Below are 17,713 nucleotides of genomic sequence, written 5' to 3'. Positions count from 1 at the left end.
AGTTCATGTGCTGTGTTTAAATGTGTGAGTAATTTCTTGTTTGGTACTTAAAGTTATCTCTCCCACAGCCGGTGGACAGTGTGGCAGAGAGGGAGTCGGGAGTGCTGCTGAGTGCCCAGACGATTACTTCTGAGACCATCAGCACCACCACCACCACCCAGATCACCAAGGTCTGGCACACTTCACTAACAGCTTCTCAGGCAGTAGAGATCAGTACACTATCACTATGTTGTGAAAAATGTCTGCTATTAGTCACTTAAACTACAGATGGCACGGTACCACTTTTTTATGTGCGATAACGATAAATTTGGATATCTGGCGATACCGATATGAATCCGATAGTTTTTTTAATCAATAAAACTTTTTTTTTATAAATATCTTGCTGCGTTTTGTATAAATTCATACTCAAGTTAAAAAAAAATAAAGCTATTCTGTTATACCTGTATGTAAAAAACACATACAAATATTTCATAGTTCAGCAAAACTGATCAATCTAATAAACGTAAACCTGCTCCATCCTCCCTACTCTGGTATTTTAAAGAGTACTTACCAGAAATATTAAACAACCTAACTAACAGGGCTGCAAACTCCCAGCAAATAAATAAATAAATAAATAGGGAACCACCCCCGCCCTCATGATGCTTAATCGACATAATCAACTTTAATTTGATGCAGTGTGAAAAAATGCACAGAAATCAATTATTTTTCAAGAATAATTAAACAGATTCAACATCTTTCTTCAACAGAACTGCAGACTGCACAGATGGTTCCCAAAGGAAAAAGTACTATAGCTTACTAGGGTATATTAGACTTAACAGTTACTATATACAGTAATGGACTTCTATACATTTTACATCAGATTAAAACTTTGGGTGTAAGATTCAGATAATTATTTATTAAAAGCTCGACATTGTAAATGAGAATAAGAAAGAAAAGTATGTCTTTGTGCCCCCTTTCCCTGTTCATGCCCTATCGGCCCCCCGGCTAAACTTTGCTAGATCCGCCCCTGCACAGTTACCAGCCGTCAGCTGTAGAAAAAGATCCTGGTGTAGAAAGTAATATTAAATAAATTCTAACAACAGCTGATCAAGCTTAAACGTGCTGCTGTTGTTCAGCCGCTGGTTTCCTCTTTCTGGCGCAAAAACAAAGAAGAGAGACGATCAGCTGATCATTGATCAGTTTCATGATTGAAGTAGCAGCAGGAGAGAGAGAGAGGCAGTCGCTCCATAGGTTGTTAAGCTTAACGCTGGAATGCTTTACAAACATTCAGAGATGAACTTACACACTTGCTTTACTTCTCTCTGGGATCACTTCCTCAGAGATGAAATGCTGGTTTGGTAGCGAGGCTACAAACACACAGCCGCTCTATCACGTGACCACACTGCTGCGACGACGCTCATACGGTTATGAGCAGAGTTACGCCGTGTAGTTTTGTGAGGTGCTTTTTTTGATATTTAATGGATCGGATTACATCTTTTATTTCTCTCTGATATCCGATCCAGTAATTTACGTCAGTATCAGACCGATACGTAATATCGGATCGGTCCATCTCTAACTTAAACCAGCTGTCTTGAAACACAGGCTGTTTGAGTGGCAGACATTTTCAGTGTGGGTGTACTTTATTAAATCAGATGTGACTGTTTGCATCCTCGTCTCTCCCAACAACAACACTCTCAGATGATACCATGTTTTTTACATAGTTATCTTTTAGTATTTTCATGTAACAGAGCACAACTCAAACTCATGAATGCTACTGATCTAATATAGGCAACAAAATGACTTTGTTACAGTCAGATCATCAGTTTGCAGTGTTTCAGGGTAAAGATAACTGGCACATAACTTCAGATGATTCAGTCAGGTACATTTTGTGATCAGCTGTTGGAACAGTCACTACATAACTCTGTGCTCCTCCCGGCCATCAGACTTCTGCTCCGAGCCTCTGAGATCTCACACAGTCTCCATCAGAAACAGTTAGTTCAATTCTTCTGTGAAAGACATACTCTCCTACATCTGCTTCATTCAGCTGACATACTGATACGTTTGATATACTGTTTCCATATACGAAAAACTTTCACAAGCATACTCTTATACTGTTACCTGCTAATGCTGAAATGAACTGCCTGTGACTGTATCTGTAGAAGTTTCCACTCAGTAAGTGGCGTCTTCTGGCCTCACGCTGGTGAATGTGGTGTGAGGTCATTTGGTCCTGGATTTAAGAGGAGTCACTGTCACTGTCATTTCACTCAGGATTTTCCAGCGAACGTCAATTCTGTTCAGAGGAGAAATAAAGACAGAGGGAGGATTTAGATTTTTAAAGCTTGTGTCACATCTCTGTTACAGACGGTGAAAGGAGGGATCTCTGAGACTCGCATTGAAAAGAGAATTGTCATCACTGGGGACACAGAAATAGATCATGACAAGGTAAATTCATTATGGAGCATTTCTCACTGCTTCGTTGTTCACACTAAATCATGTTTTCCTTAAAGGTCTGTGTGTTAGCTCATTCGCTGATTTACAGGAAATGTACCACATAAGTGACCCTGGGATTATGTGCAGGCCTAGCTTGCCCCACAGAGCAGTATGTCCAGTAAATATATGCTACATGAAAGTCATGTTCGTCACAACAGTGCGTGTCGTGCAGGTCATTTAGGAGTGTGGTGTTTACTCTGTAGGCTTTGGCCCAGGCCATTAAAGAGGCAAAGGAGCAGCACCCAGATATGTCTGTCACCAAAGTGGTCGTGCATCAGGAGACGGAGATCACCCCAGAGTAAGACGGACTGATCCTGTGGAAGGCAAGTGATACATCTGGATTTCATCTGTCCCCCACCAAGTATCCACTGGTCAGACTGAAAATCACTTGTGAAGATCATATTGAGTATAATTATAATTGTGACGAGGATAAAAGAAGATGTTGAAAAAGTTTAAACTTAACCAAGAATTCAGACTTAAACTCAAACCTCCTAACCACCTCCACCTAACCACTAACCAGCATAAATAATTAAGAAACGGCAGTCACTGTTTACAATAACAGCCACCAAAAGAAACGTATTTACAGTAAAAGCTACCATGGAGACGAACTACATCACCAAACTGTGTTTTAAACACAAGAGGACCGTGATAAGTAATGATAGAAACCGACTGAACCGAGTCATGGAAACATGGAGATGTTTATGAAGGACGCAGATCAGTAATTAAATGAAAACCTGCAGAAGTATCTCCGGTGTTTGCATGAAAGTGAAACATGGTACGTCCACAGTGTAAGGTGTTAGGGCCCATGTGGCTTTAATTGTTGCCTTGGATATGTGATGTTAAAGGGTCCAGGCTGGGAATCTGATGCTGTTGAGCTGGTTGGCAGGCTGGTATGTAAACGGCCCAGCCTGCCTCCCAGTTTGTCTGAACATGTGAGCAGGGCTGGGAGGGCTGGGAGGGCTGCAGATTGTTGAAGCCCTCAGTGCTGTCTCACAGGAAGATCAGGAAGGCACGATGCCAACTAAAGCTACCAAAGTGGTAAAAGGAACAATAATCATAGTTTTGTAAAACACTTTGTTTCAAGTTCCAGAGAATAAAAAACCAACAGAGACAGATTTTTGTTGGTGTGTTAACAAACTCAGTAGCATTACTGGAGTGAAGCTCCGCAGACAGAGCTAATGTAGAGAAACAGAGGCTGGGTGAATCTATGGTAACAGCTTCCACCAAGAGCTGCGTCATGTACGAGCACATGGGTCCTTTCAGCCAGTGTGTTTGCTGCCAATGTGGAGTCAATGAATGGCCTCAATCACATGATCCTTGCTCAGTATCCCAGTAATGTGTGTATATATGACAGTATATGAACTGTAAATGTTTGATGGTCAGTTTCACCACTTTTTGATGAATTGTACAATAAAAGCACATTATTATTCTTTTTCCATAAAAAATGTTTTATTATAATGGCCAATAAAAATGAATTATAAAGTATTTTAAATAAACTATTAAAAATAAATGAATCTAAAGTTCAGCAGACGACAGAAACAACAATCAAATAAAATTTTGATTGTTTACATGTATGGTTAAAAAAAGCTCTTTAAGACTAATGTCGTGTTATACAATTCAAATTACATTACGTATATATTAAAATTCTCATTTTCTATGTAATATTTCTTGCTTCATTTTCTTTTTTGGTGTTGGGGCCTTTTCCTTTGTGCTCAGATAGCTGACTGTCTTGTGATCAAAAATGCAGATATTTTCATGGTAAACGCCACTAAATATTCTTTTATTCTTTCTTTACTTTCTGTCATCTTTCCTCAATCAAACTTCGGCCCTCTCAGCTACCCCCCACTCCACCCCATTCCTCCTCGTATCTCCATCACACCATTTTACCTCAGCGCACCCAGCAACCATCAACGGGAACCACCAGACCTCATCAGAGCGAACTAGCTCCAACAATGACAAATGAACTTGACTCCACGAGTGTGAAGTTTGGCCTGAAGGAGACAGAGTCACCAGAAAATTCCCAAGAACCCTGCCAGTATTCCCCACAATCCCCCTCTTGTTCCATTTACTGCCAAAAGAGCAGCTGCTGGAGTTATGGATGAAAAATCATCTTTTTTTAAATATGAAAAAGAAATTAAAGAACAGCATTTGTGGATTTCATCCTCTCCAATTTGTGTGGAGATTTTAAGAAAAAATCAAGGGCATTTGGTCTTTTACTCTTGATATATTGGTAATTTATTTTTCTACAGCTTTTCTTACCATCAGAATTGGTTACCAGTAACTTGAAAATCAAGTATTTTGTAACAATGTATCCGAGCAGCATTGACAAAGGGATTGTGGGTGATGTCACTTGGGATTGTACACTTTGGGACTCGCAGGATCCCTCTCAAATTTTAGTGCAAGTTTGGTGTCATTTCTTGTACAGTAAATATTTTATTTTCCCTCTCGACGTAAAAATAATATTTTTTCAATTTGTGTATAGGAAAAGATTGATTGTATGAAACTAACGAATTAATCCTTTCATCTGACAAAGTTCTGGCATTTGTTCAGTGACACCTTTTGATTGTTTAGTTGTGTTTTTGTGCTCGTGTTACCAAAACAGGGCTTCATCAGGACCACAGAGATCGTAGTGCACTGACACGACGTTTATTTATTTCCACCTTTGTGCGTTTTGTGTTTTAGATATGATTTTACATGACAATGTTCCCCACATCGTTATAGTTTCTGCATTACGTTTCTAATTTTCCTCACAGTGGGCAGTGTGTACACTTAGCGCTGCTTTAAAGACATCTGTGAAATATTGAAGTCGGTAAAGAGAAGAGCAAAACTTCAGCGTCTGTATATTTAGACTTTATTATATAAAATCTATTGCATCACATTAAAATGATAGGAATGGTTGACATATCTGACACTTAATAATACGGTAAATTGGGATAATTTTCTGTTATAATTCAAAGAACAACACAATACAGATTATCAGCTTATTATAATGGAACAACAGAATGTGGTGACATTACACCAGTAAGGGGAAAAACACAGAGAGAAGAAAGTGGGCATGTAATAAAGCAACAAAAAGAAACGAGATGAAAGAACAGAATCAGCAGTGATGATGAATTCTTCTCACACTGTCTAACTTCCATATGTCTGCCATAATATTTGAACAGTATGATTATGACATGTGTACTTCCTGGAGGACAAAGCCGACCACGCCTGTACACACCGCCCACTGGAAGCAGAAACAGAGTCACACTGCCACTCAGACGTTTGGGGCCACTTTTTGAAAAAGAACATGATTTTTGTTTACCTCGGACATAAAATGACAACGAACAATAAAGTGGGTATACTAACACAACTAGAAAAGGGGTTTTGTTGCAAACCTAGCCTTAGCCTTTATAACTGGGACCCCAGTTCACCCTGAACACGTCACGGTTCAACGACATAAATGTCCTTTCTACAGCTCTCATTCATTTGTGTCATCCAGTGAGTTTTTGTTAACCTTAAAATGTCCGGCATCAAATTAATGAAATACAGTCAATATTTTTACAGTTTAAAGAACATTTCAGCGTGACTTTAGGCGTTTTAGCACCAGTGCACACTTTGCACTTTATCTTCAAACGGCAGACTTTTAGTTACAAGATGCCCTTTAAGATCCTCTCCAGTGTTTGTTGTTCTCACTGTATCATTATGATCACGGTACTCCTCCTCCTCTGTGTCAGCAGTCCACATCTTATTTTCTGTGTATGTTTTCTTAGATGTAACCCTCACATGGTCATCACACAAAAACATGTAAAAAGCACCATGCACTAAATAAACACTGTTGTGGTCATTATTGACATTGTCATCGCCAGTGTCGTCCTTCCTGATGCTTTTGCATACATTTAAGGTCAGTTCACTCTAAATATCGATATGTAATCGAAGCATTATCACCATAGTAACTAAAAAAATATGCACCATGTTCAAATACTCCTGAGGCTTTAGAGATAACGTAATCGTTTTGCTGATTCCACCATCCAGATTTTTTATCCCAATGTAAATATTTGAATCACCCTGTAGACAGTTAACCATGTAAAACTCTGTCATTTTAAATCTTTCTTGTTATTGTTTCTATTAAGAGTAATCGATTATGCTTTGTTAATCAATTTGTAGCTTTATTTCTGCGCTGTGCTGAGCAAACAGCTTGTTCTGGCTCTGACATCCGTTCTGTAGAACTTACCTGATGCCACAGGTTCTTAGATGACTTTTTAAATGCAGCAATTAAATGTTTAGATATTAAATTCATTAAGAAAATGGATTAGTAAAATTATTTTATTGACATATTTATTTTCTAAAATTAAAAAAGGCCCCAGTTCTATTTATAGTGCTGTAGTAGATTTTTAGATCGTCATATTAATATGGAAAATCTGCTTGTAGGCTGTAAACATACTTTGAAATAGTGTAACTATTAATAATTATGCTGCACACAAAACATTTATGTAACTTTATTTGTAAAGCACTTTAAATCAGTCACAGGTGACACAAAGTGCTGAACATGAGAAAGAAATAGACAAATATATTGGATATCATGCTCTTCAATGAAACAGTTTAACTGAGCAGAAACTGTTTTCTCTAAATATCTTTCAAAGAAGTTGCAGCTTGCAGAGGAGCCCTGTTTTTTGTTTTTGACGTCAGTTTAAGATCATGTTTTTCAATCAAAGGTTGCATATTTGCATGTTTAAAATTCGCAGGAACCACATTCAAAGACAGACTGATGTTGATAATGGAGAAAGTCAGCCGACCTATGATCTCTTCAAAACCTCTTTCAAAAAAAAAATAGAGGCGCAGCGGCATCGTGGAGAAACCTGAGGGTTAAGCGAATCACATTCACTAAAACTGACAGTCACGGCTCAAGCTGTTTGAGAACAGCAGAAAAAGGGACAGAGACAGAGTCCCGATGCATGCTCAATCATCCAGGCAAGTAAATCCCAGAAAGTTTATATTCTGTTCATCTGGATGTTTTCAGTGGGAGAAACGTTTCGTCACTCATCAGGTGACGTCTTCAGTCTCAGCTGACTGCAGGTTTCCAACCTTACAAACAGGACATCTGCATAATGACTGAAACCAGCAGCACTGAAGGAACAATGGGCTGGATTTATACATCGGGGAAACCAAACAACCTCTGGGTAAGAGGATGACACAACACAGAAGAGCCACCTCGTCAGGCCAGGACTCTGCAGTCTATGCACACCTACAGGCCAGTGGACTGTTTCAATGATGAGGATGTAACATCCTGGACAGGGAGGAACGCTGGTTTGAGGGCGGAGTCAAGGAGGCCATTTACATGAAAAGGGAAAGACCATCTCTGAATGGAGGAGGGGCCTAAGGGTACGTCTGTCACCATCTTACAATGCTGTGATTGCAGCCATTCCCCAGCTCTCTGTGAATGATCTCTGATCTGCTGCAGCCCGATGTCCCCAGCAGGTCCCTGAGGTCATCCGATCAGGGCTTACTTGCTATAAAAAAAGACTAAGATGAGCACTAAGGGTGACAGAGCTACGTTCTTGGACTCTCTCCCCCAAACCTGTAAAACTGTGGACTCAGTAGTTGTTTTTAAAAACAACTCAAAACTCACCTTTTTAAAACTGCTTTTGATTAATTTTTGCCTGTTTTATATTGTCTGTTTTGCCTTTTATTATTTGTTATCTTATGTGCAGCACTTTCTGACTCTGTCTAGATAGGAGGTGCTATATAAATAAAATTGTATTTATTTATTTATTTAATGGGACTCATGGCCATTGATCAGTGGTTGTTGATCAATGGTCACGACCTCACAGCCCATTGTTCCTTCAGTGCTGCTGGTTTCAGTCATTGTGCAAATGTCCTGTTTATAAGAAACCTGCAGTCAGCTGAGACTGAAGATGTCACCTGATGATGACGAAACGTTTCTCCCACTGAAAACATCCAGATGAACAGAATCAACCTTTTTGGGACCGAGACAGAAGGATCTGAAACGAGCTGAAATGAAAGCCCCTGTGGTGTTACCAACAAGTTTCATGTTATCAATGAAAAATGCAGAGATTTATTGCAAACGTCAGGTGCAGCTCACAGACAGACTTTGAGACTTCAGGCACATTAGGACATTAGGAATACATGTGTAACTAGCACATGTGGGTTTATGACAGCTGGATGAAATAGTGAGGCAGTGATAATTGTTCTTTCCCAGATTTTAAGTGTCTCTAAGAGGGTCCTGGACCCCCTGATGATCCTCCACCTAATCACATGAGCCAAGGTGTGAAAACAGGTGTAGGTCACAATCAGCCAAGGTGTTGGGTGAGCTCATTGTGAATCCTAGCCACACCCTATCATGTGACTTACTGAGGTCAGATGACGCAGGATGTGCGTGGGCGTTAAGGCGTCTAGATTATAGATGGCAGACAGTTGGTGTGGTAAGCCCCGCCCTCCTTTCAAAGATGGCCGTTCACAGTGGACATAGATGTTTCTTTCACTCCTCTTTCAAACCATCTGTCTTCTCTCTACAAAATGTGAACACTGGCATCCTGAGAGAGTGACCTTTGACCTTTACATGTGTTTATGAAGTGGCTGTTTGGTGTCTCCAGTGTAGAGGTCTGAGCGCTCCTCGCTGCACTGCACAGCTACGTTGTTCAGTTTGTGTTTGTGATGAACCAGTTTGCGTCTGAGTCTGAAGTGCACTGGGATGTCGTGTTTGGAGAAGACTCTCCTGAGTTTCTCTGATAAACCTGCTACATCAGGGACGATGATGTTGTTCTGGTTTTCCTTCTGTTTCTCCCTAATTGGTGTCTGACCTTGTTTACTATCTGATTAAGTTAACCACATGTTTTAAGAGCTTTCTTTACATGTGTGCGTTCATTTTCTTTCCCTTCTGCTTCAGAGGGAACATTTTATGCTCGGTGTTGCAAGGTGTCGTTTTTCGAAACGCAGGCCTTGTTCCTCTTTCTTCTACACGATCGCTCAGTTTGTTTTCTATCATTCATTGCATCCTTGTATGTCGACCTCTGTTCTGCATTGATACAGAGCCCCTATCAGCCCAGTGCCAGCTTGTGCAGTAAAGACTTCATTAAATGCCTCCTTTATGTGGAATCTACAGATACTGTAAGTACTGCAGGGTCTGCATTCACAGGGTTCAGTGTGAATCAGTTTGATGGAAATGAATCTGTCAAATACACACAGAACTGTTAGGTCTGTGCCCCTGAGTGATTCCTTTTTTTAAATTATTTTTTGTAATGATTAAAGTTTCAATTCATCAGCTTTGTTGCTGAAAGCTCCGAGCCAACTCCAGAGTTCATTAACTGTGTTCCAGGTCATTACACTGATAATATGAAAGTCTTAGTACTGCTAGATGTTCTGTCAGACGTGTCAGGGAGGCAATGCAACCGAGAAAAACATTCAGAAGATAAAGGAGATGTAAGTAAGACACATTTCAGAAACAAAAACACATCATTGGTCCCCACTTCTTTAGTTGAATCTATGAAAGGGAACATGAACTGTAACACAGCTTCACAGTCGTATAGCAGTAACAGTAAAAAGTTGAATCCCAAAAACTTGATATAAATCATACAGGGAGTGCAGAATTATTAGGCAAGTTGTATTTGTGAGGAATAATGTTATTATTGAACAACAACCATGTTCTCAATGAACCCAAAAAACTGAAGCTGAATGTTTGTGGAAGTAGTTTTTAGTTTGTTTTTAGTTTTAGCTATTTTAGGGGTGTCATGGTCTGTGGAATGCGTGATGCTCGGGTAGCCACACCCCCGGGCTGGGCCATCACTAGCACACCTGCTCTCCATCCCGGTGATTACACGGAGATCCACTTAATCCGGCGCTGACGGATGCTCCACGCCAGTCCGTAGTCATCCCCACAGTGGTAACCAGACTTCCACGAAAAGTGTGCATTCTCTTCTGCTTGGAACTTTGTTTAACCTGCCTACTTCTGTCCAGATTTCTACTCGGCGTCTGCTACCTGCCTGTCCTCCGGCTCAACTGGATCTCGCGGCGCTCACCTGGCCCACTCGCCATTCCACGGACTTCCTGCCCCCACGGACTGCCACACTTCCCTCCCGAGCTCCCACGGTTCCGTTCTATCGTAAGCCCCTACTCTAACTCAGTCCTGATATGTTCTCCCCGCTTCCTGGCTCCCTAGTAATCATCTCCCCTTTCTATTGCAGCCCCCCGCCGTCCCGATCCCGGCTTCCTCGTGTCATTGTTTCCCCGGATTTTTAGTTTCTGTTTTGCTCTCTACTTTCCCCGGGTCGCCTTTCGTTGTTTTAATAAAGTGTCTTTTTGTTAGCTCGGAGTCTGCGCCTGGATCCTTTCGTGCCCGCGCACCACGGCGCATGACAAGGGGGATATCTGTGTGTGCAGGTGACTATTACTGTGCATAATTATTAGGCAACTTAACAAAAAACAAATATATACCCGTTTCAATGATTTATTTTTACCAGTGAAACCAATATAACATCTCCACATTCACAAATATACATTTCTGACATTCAAAAACAAAACAAAAACAAATCAGCGACCAATATAGCCACCTTTCTTTGCAAGGACACTCAAAAGCCTGCCATCCATGGATTCTGTCAGTGTTTTGATCTGTTCACCATCAACATTGCGTGCAGCAGCAACCACAGCCTCCCAGACACTGTTCAGAGAGGTGTACTGTTTTCCCTCCTTGTAAATCTCACATTTGATGATGGACCACAGGTTCTCAATGGGGTCCAGATCAGGTGAACAAGGTGGCCATGTCATTAGTTTTCCTTCTTTTATACCCTTTCTTGCAGCCACGCTGTGGAGTACTTGGACGCGTGTGATGGAGCATTGTCCTGCATGAAAATCATGTTTTTCTTGAAGGATGCAGACTTCTTCCTGTACCACTGCTTGAAGAAGGTGTCTTCCAGAAACTGACAGTAGGACTGGGAGTTGAGCTTGACTCCATCCTCAACCCGAAAAGGCCCCACAAGCTCATCTTTGATGATACCAGCCCAAACCAGTACTCCACCTCCACCTTGCTGGCGTCTGAGTGGGACTGGAGCTCTCTGCCCTTTACCAATCCAGCCACGGGCCCATCCATCTGGCCCATCAAGGCTCACTCTCATTTGATCAGTCCATAAAACCTTAGAAAAACCAGTCTTGAGATATTTCTTGGCCCAGTCTTGACGTTTCAGCTTGTGTGTCTTGTTCAGTGGTGGTCGTCTTTCAGCCTTTCTTACCTTGGCCATGTCTCTGAGTATTGCACACCTTGTGCTTTTGGGCACTCCAGTGATGTTGCAGCTCTGAAATATGGCCAAACTGGTGGCAAGTGGCATCTTGGCAGCTGCACGCTTGACTTTTCTCAGTTCATGGGCAGTTATTTTGCGCCTTGGTTTTTCCACACGCTTCTTGCGACCCTGTTGACTATTTTGAATGAAACGCTTGATTGTTCGATGATCACGCTTCAGAAGCTTTGCAATTTTGAGACTGCTGCATCCCTCTGCAAGATATCTCACTACTTTTGACTTTTCTGAGCCTGTCAAGTCCTTCTTTTGACCCATTTTGCCAAAGGAAAGGACGTTGCCTAATAATTATGCACACCTGATATAGGGTGTTGATGTCATTAGACCACACCCCTTCTCATTACAGAGATGCACATCACCTAATATGCTTAATTGGTAGTAGTTTTAATCTGTAGCTCTGCTCTAAAAGAACGTACGTAACTGGCCCCGCCTACTACGCTCGCAAAGGTAAAATGATTGGCTAGAATCTAAAGTGTATCACAGCTCAGGAAAAAAAAGCACCAAAATAAAGCACCGAAACGTGCGCTGCTTTTCGGTCTGGTTACTACCGTTTATGTCAGAACCGGTGCCATCATGGCACCGGATACCGGTACCCATCCCTAGTGTGGAGAACAAAAGAACTGACAGGCCTAAAACACCTATAATAAGTTTAAACAGGAAAACTGGAGATGGTGCGTCTGACTTCTGACCTGTTCACTGTTCACCCTGTTCAGAAATGGTCTCAGTGGAAGTGTCAAGAACCATGTTAGAGAAAGTTCAGCAGGGAGAAAAGGCTGACGTACGCACTACAGTGAGCTTCTACAGCCATCAGTACAATTGGAGGCTCGTCATGGTTTGGTGCAGCCAGTGATGTTGGGATCTTGTCAAAATTGAAAAATACAGAAAAATACCATAAGGTTTTAATCCATCATAAAGTCTGAGTGGCAAATGGTTATAACTCTTTTCTGCTCTGAGCACTCAAAGGGCCTTACACAGTTGCACTTTCCACGCTGTTTCTGAACTACTGGAGCACGGGAGAGCGACATACAGACGGGGATCAAACCACCAACCTTCCAGTTTATCAGGTGACCTGCTCTGTCACCTGAGCTACAGCAGCTTATTTTTTTACCATGACAATGATCCCAAACACACTGCCAGTGCAGTAAGAGTATATCTGGATAGAAACTCACATGGATCGGGCTTCACAAAGCCTGAACCTCAACATTATTGAAGCAGGGTGGGATCATCTTTACAGAGTGGTATAAAAAAGAGCTTTGAATGTCCTTCAAGCAGGCTGGAAAACCATTCCTGAAGACTCCTTGAAAAACTCAGAAGACACTTCAGGCTGTGTTGAAGACTAAAGATAATCATACCTTTACAGCTCGCTGGAATTATACAAAATCTACCTCCCAATCTACCTCCCATCATCCAAGAAGATCAGGACAAACTGAAGAAGGACCAAAGAACCCTCTTGGACGCTGTGGTGCCCTTGCAGTACATGCAGATGGTAGCACAGCAAGCAGAGCGCCCAGAAAAGGAAAATGTCATCTAACAGAGCGTTCTCACTCCCGAGGCGTAACATGTCGACGTTTTGTCACGTCCCGCGGCGTTCCTGAGGAACGCGAAAGGAGACCTTCGGCGTTCTTATGGTACGCGGCGGGTTATTGCTGGAATCCAGTGCAATGACGCTCCCGCGGTAGTAGACGTTCCAGCCCTGTATTCCAGCCCTAAACCTAACCTTATCCCTAGCCCTGACCATAACCTTATTCCTGACCTTAACCAGGACTTTAATGATGTTAAATAGCGTGTTTCTAAGCGATTTGAAGAAAAAGAGCGAACATGTGTAGGTTCAGTCCAGACGGTTCTCATATTTCCTCTTTTTCCGAGGTCGTCATTTAGGAACGTGGTGGGTAGCCGAAAACGTAATATGGTGACGATTTGTCACCTAGCGTAAAATGTTACGCTTTGGGAGTGAGAACGGGTTGCATCTAAAGTGCCAAAATCCCTTTGCAAGAAGAGGCCGTTTAAAGTTCCATAACCCACACAAAACAGGTCATGGAAAAGTGCACGCAGCCGAACAAATAAAGATTTTGACTTAGGGCTATCTGTGAAGACCATCGCAGTCTCAGATGAGACTGTCTGAGTGTCCCCAGCAAAACATTTGGTCATACACATATTATAAAATATAATAAATAATTCATTTTAATTTCATTTTGTATGCTAAATAAGTAATTTCTCTGTTTTTTGGTAATAAAACCATGTTTGCTCTTTCTGACATTCCATGTCCTTTCCTAATCTTCCTGCTTTGCCTCCTTTGGCTCTCCTTCCCACTGGCTGTTGTTTTCCAGTGCTCTGATTAAAACTGACATGTTTCCTGGAATGCGGCTCGGGCAGTGGCTGAAGCAAAAACTCGGGTGTGGGAGGAGTTCGGAGAGGCCATGGAAAAAGACTTTCGGACTGCCTCGAAGAGATTCTGGCAAACCGTCAGGCGTCTCAGGAGGGGAAAGCGGTGCTCTACCTGCACTGTGTATAGTGCTGGCGGAGCGCTGTTGACGTCGACTGAGAAAATTGTCGGGCGGTGGAAGGAATACTTCGAGGACCTCCTTAATCCCACTGACACGTCTTCCGGGGAGGAAGCAGAGTCTGGGGATGAGGGGTGTGACCCACCGATTTCCGGGGGCGAGGTCACTGAGGCAGTTAAACAACTCCTTGGTGGCAGAGCCCCTGGTGTCGATGAGGTCCGCCCCGAGTTCCTGAAGGCTCTGGACGTTGTAGGGCTGTCTTGGTTGACACGTCTCTGCAATGTTGCGTGGAGATCAGGGGCAGTACCTGTGGACTGGCAGACCGGGGTGGTGGTCCCCATCTTCAAGAAGGGGGACCGGAGGGTGTGTTCCAACTACAGGGGGATCACACTCCTCAGCCTCCCCGGGAAAGTCTATGCCAGGGTGCTGGAGAGGAGGGTTCGTCCGCTAGTCGAACCTCGGATACAGGAGGAACAATGCGGTTTTCGTCCTGGTCGCGGAACACTGGACCAGCTCTTTGTCCTCTCGAGGATACTTGAGGGTGCATGGGAGTTTGCCCAACCAGTCTACATGTGTTTTGTGGACCTGGAGAAGGCATTCGACCGTGTCCCTCGGGGCGTCCTGTGGGAGGTGTTGCGCGAGTATGGGGTGTCTGGCCCATTGCTACGGGCCATTCAATCCCTATACAACCGTTGCAAGAGCTTGGTTCGCATTGCCGGCAATAAGTCGGACTCGTTCCCGGTGGGTGATGGGCTCCGCCAGGGCTGCCCTTTGTCTCCGGTTCTGTTCATAATTTTTATGGACAGGATTTCTAGGCGCAGCCAAGTGGCGGAGGGCTTTCGCTTTGGTGGCCTCAGAATCTCATCTCTGATTTTTGCGGATGATGTGGTTCTGTTGGCTTCATCGGGTGAGGGCCTCCAGCTCGCACTGGAGCGGTTCGCAGCCGAGTGTAACGCAGCGGGAATGAGGATCAGCACCTCCAAATCTGAGGCCATGGTTCTCAGCCGGAAAAGGGTGGAGTGCCCACTCCGGGTCGGGGATGAGTTCCTGCCCCAAGTGGAGGAGTTCAAGTATCTCGGGGTCTTGTTCGCGAGTGATGGGAGAAGGGAGCTGGAGATCGACAGACGGATTGGGGCTGCGGCTGCAGTAATGCGGACGCTGCACCGGTCCGTCGTGGTGAAGAGGGAGCTGAGTGTAAAAGCGAAGCTCTCAATTTACCGGTCGATCTACGTCCCTACCCTCACCTATGGCCACGAGCTGTGGGTAGTGACCGAAAGAACGAGATCGCGGATACAAGCGGCGGAAATGAGCTTCCTCCGAAGGGTGGCTGGCCTCTCCCTTAGAGATAGGGTGAGAAGTTCGGCCATCCGGGAGGGGCTTAGAGTAGAGCAGCTGCTGCTCCACATCGAAAGGAGCCAGCTGAGGTGGTTCGGGCATCTGGCAAGGATGCCCCCTGGGCGCCTCCTGGGCGAGGTGTTCCAGGCATGTCCCACCGGGAGGAGGCCCCGGGGCAGACCCAGGACACGCTGGAGAGATTATATCTCTCGGCTGGCCTGGGAACGCCTTGGTATTCCCCCGGACAAGCTGGAGGAGGTGGCTGGGGAGAGGGAGGTCTGGACCTCTTTGCTTAGGCTGCTACCCCCGCGACCCGACCTCGGATAAGCGGATGAAGATGGATGGATGGATGGATGTTTCCTGGAGCTATGCTGTTTCGGGTTAGGTTAACGATTGGTGAGCAGTATATGTGCTGGTACTTATAAACAGTGTTTTTTATTCTAATGGAGGCCTAAAATGGTTTGGCCACGCTAGCTTTCCCATCCTACAGTTATCTCTCGTCTCTACCTAACAGCCTCTGCCAGCACAGGTAATATAGATTTTTATATATCTTTTTTTATTTATAAAATTATATATATTTATTTAACCCTCTGGGCTCTATCCTGGAAAATGTGTCGCCACGTCACTTTTCTTTTTTCAACCATTTTCATTCTGTTAATGCAAGTGGAATGAAACTTCCTAAAGGTGTATATTTCTTCCAGATTTTTTAATTCAACATCAGCTCCTTAATAATGTCAATAATATTCACTACACACCAAATTGTTCCTCTCGGCTCTATCGTGGCCATTTTTGGCCAATTGAAACCCATTATAACCACCTTTTTGATTCCTTGTTATTGACAGTACAAAATCATGCAATTCAGGTAAAGTTGCTTTAATTATAAACTGAACTCGTGAAAATTTTAGTTTTTAATGTTTGGTTTTTTTTTACCAAATTATATCATTTATCCATTTTTGGCCAAGCAAGCAATGTTATGTAATATTCCTAGTTTCTAGTAGCGGCCTTTGATGGCTCACCACACTCCAATAGACCAGAAGAATGAAACAATTTTGACATAGGCTTGATCTTAAGGATCTAATAGTTTGTGTTTGTGAATGACATTGAAGCACAAACATGTATTTGCAAGATAGACCGGAATAAATTATGACGCATCAAATATTACATTTCTGTTGATGCAGGCTATTGAGCTTTGAGGCTCCCAGTCAAACTCAGCTTTGAAGCACATGTTAAAAGCACTTTTACTCTTGTATTTATCATAAAAAGAGACCATACCCAAAATATTAACTCTAAAAAAGCCAAAAACCCGATCACAGGACATTTTGCAGAGTTCAAACCTGCAGCTGCAGCTGCAGCGTAAACAACAACAAACACTGTAAACGTGTCCTGGAGTTTATGCAGGTGCAGACAGAGCTACTGCTGTAAGTAAGCCTAACAGCTTCCAGATCGTTTATTCTGGCAATATGGCAATAAAGTAATCACTGCTTCAAGCACTGCCTATATGACCAATGCATCCATCGGAGTATGATGTTAGTTAGAAAGCACTAAGAAAATGTGCTTGTGAATGGGTGAATGCACAAGTTGTGTAAAGCGCTTTGAGTGCTCAGAAGAGTAGAAAAGCCCTATATAAGAACCAGTCCATTTACCATTTAAACCAGAGTGTGACCCACACCCCACCAACAAAATGAGAAGAAGGTGCAAAAGGCGCACCTTCAGGATTGGAACAGCAGCCCTTTGCTCCAGGTGTAGAAAGTGTGCCTACAAAAACCACAGTAGAGTGGTTTTTGTAGGCACATTAGCTCATTAGCAGCACATCTTGCTTCTAATGAGGATGCACACAGAAGCACACACACTGAAATATAAATTTTGATCATTTTAGTGGTCATTTCAGTGGTTATTTGGTCATTAAATGGCCACTAACACACCATGTGTGATTTTTCTTTTTGGCCATTCATCCAAAAAAAAAATAAAATAAAATAAAGTAAAAATAAATCATTGTCAAATAAATCAAATAAATGATTGTCATCATTCATATGCTGAAAAAATGTGAACTTTATTGCTATTTTCCCCCCAAAAATGTAGTAATAATACGTAATCTGACTGGTATTCAAAGGGTATAATTTCTCA

General features: G+C 42.8%; 1 protein-coding gene across 14 annotated transcripts in view; it reads left to right on the top strand.

Annotated features, from left to right (window-relative positions):
- epb41a (erythrocyte membrane protein band 4.1a) overlaps positions 1-6,302 on the top strand; it is a 53,555-nt gene extending 47,253 nt beyond the window's left edge. For all 14 annotated transcript variants that reach the window (XM_086281068.1, XM_086281073.1, XM_086281080.1 and 11 more), the window contains 4 exons: positions 69-170; positions 2,341-2,421; positions 2,673-2,792; positions 4,305-6,302. In XM_086281068.1, the coding sequence (XP_086137194.1) occupies positions 69-170; positions 2,341-2,421; positions 2,673-2,771 (282 nt within the window). In that variant the 3' untranslated portion in view covers positions 2,772-2,792; positions 4,305-6,302. The remainder of the gene's footprint in view (positions 1-68; positions 171-2,340; positions 2,422-2,672; positions 2,793-4,304) is intronic.
- Positions 6,303-17,713: the final 11,411 nt, after the last annotated feature.

The sequence above is a fragment of the Aulonocara sp. 'chitande type north' Nkhata Bay genome, linkage group LG22 (genome assembly GCF_057382095.1).
Source record: "Aulonocara sp. 'chitande type north' Nkhata Bay isolate Kocher_YH1m ecotype deep benthic linkage group LG22, A_spYH_male_GT1.1, whole genome shotgun sequence".
Taxonomy (NCBI): Eukaryota; Metazoa; Chordata; class Actinopteri; order Cichliformes; family Cichlidae; genus Aulonocara; species Aulonocara sp. 'chitande type north' Nkhata Bay.
Note: the sequence above shows the minus strand (reverse complement) of the source record. Positions and strands in the feature narration are given on the sequence as shown.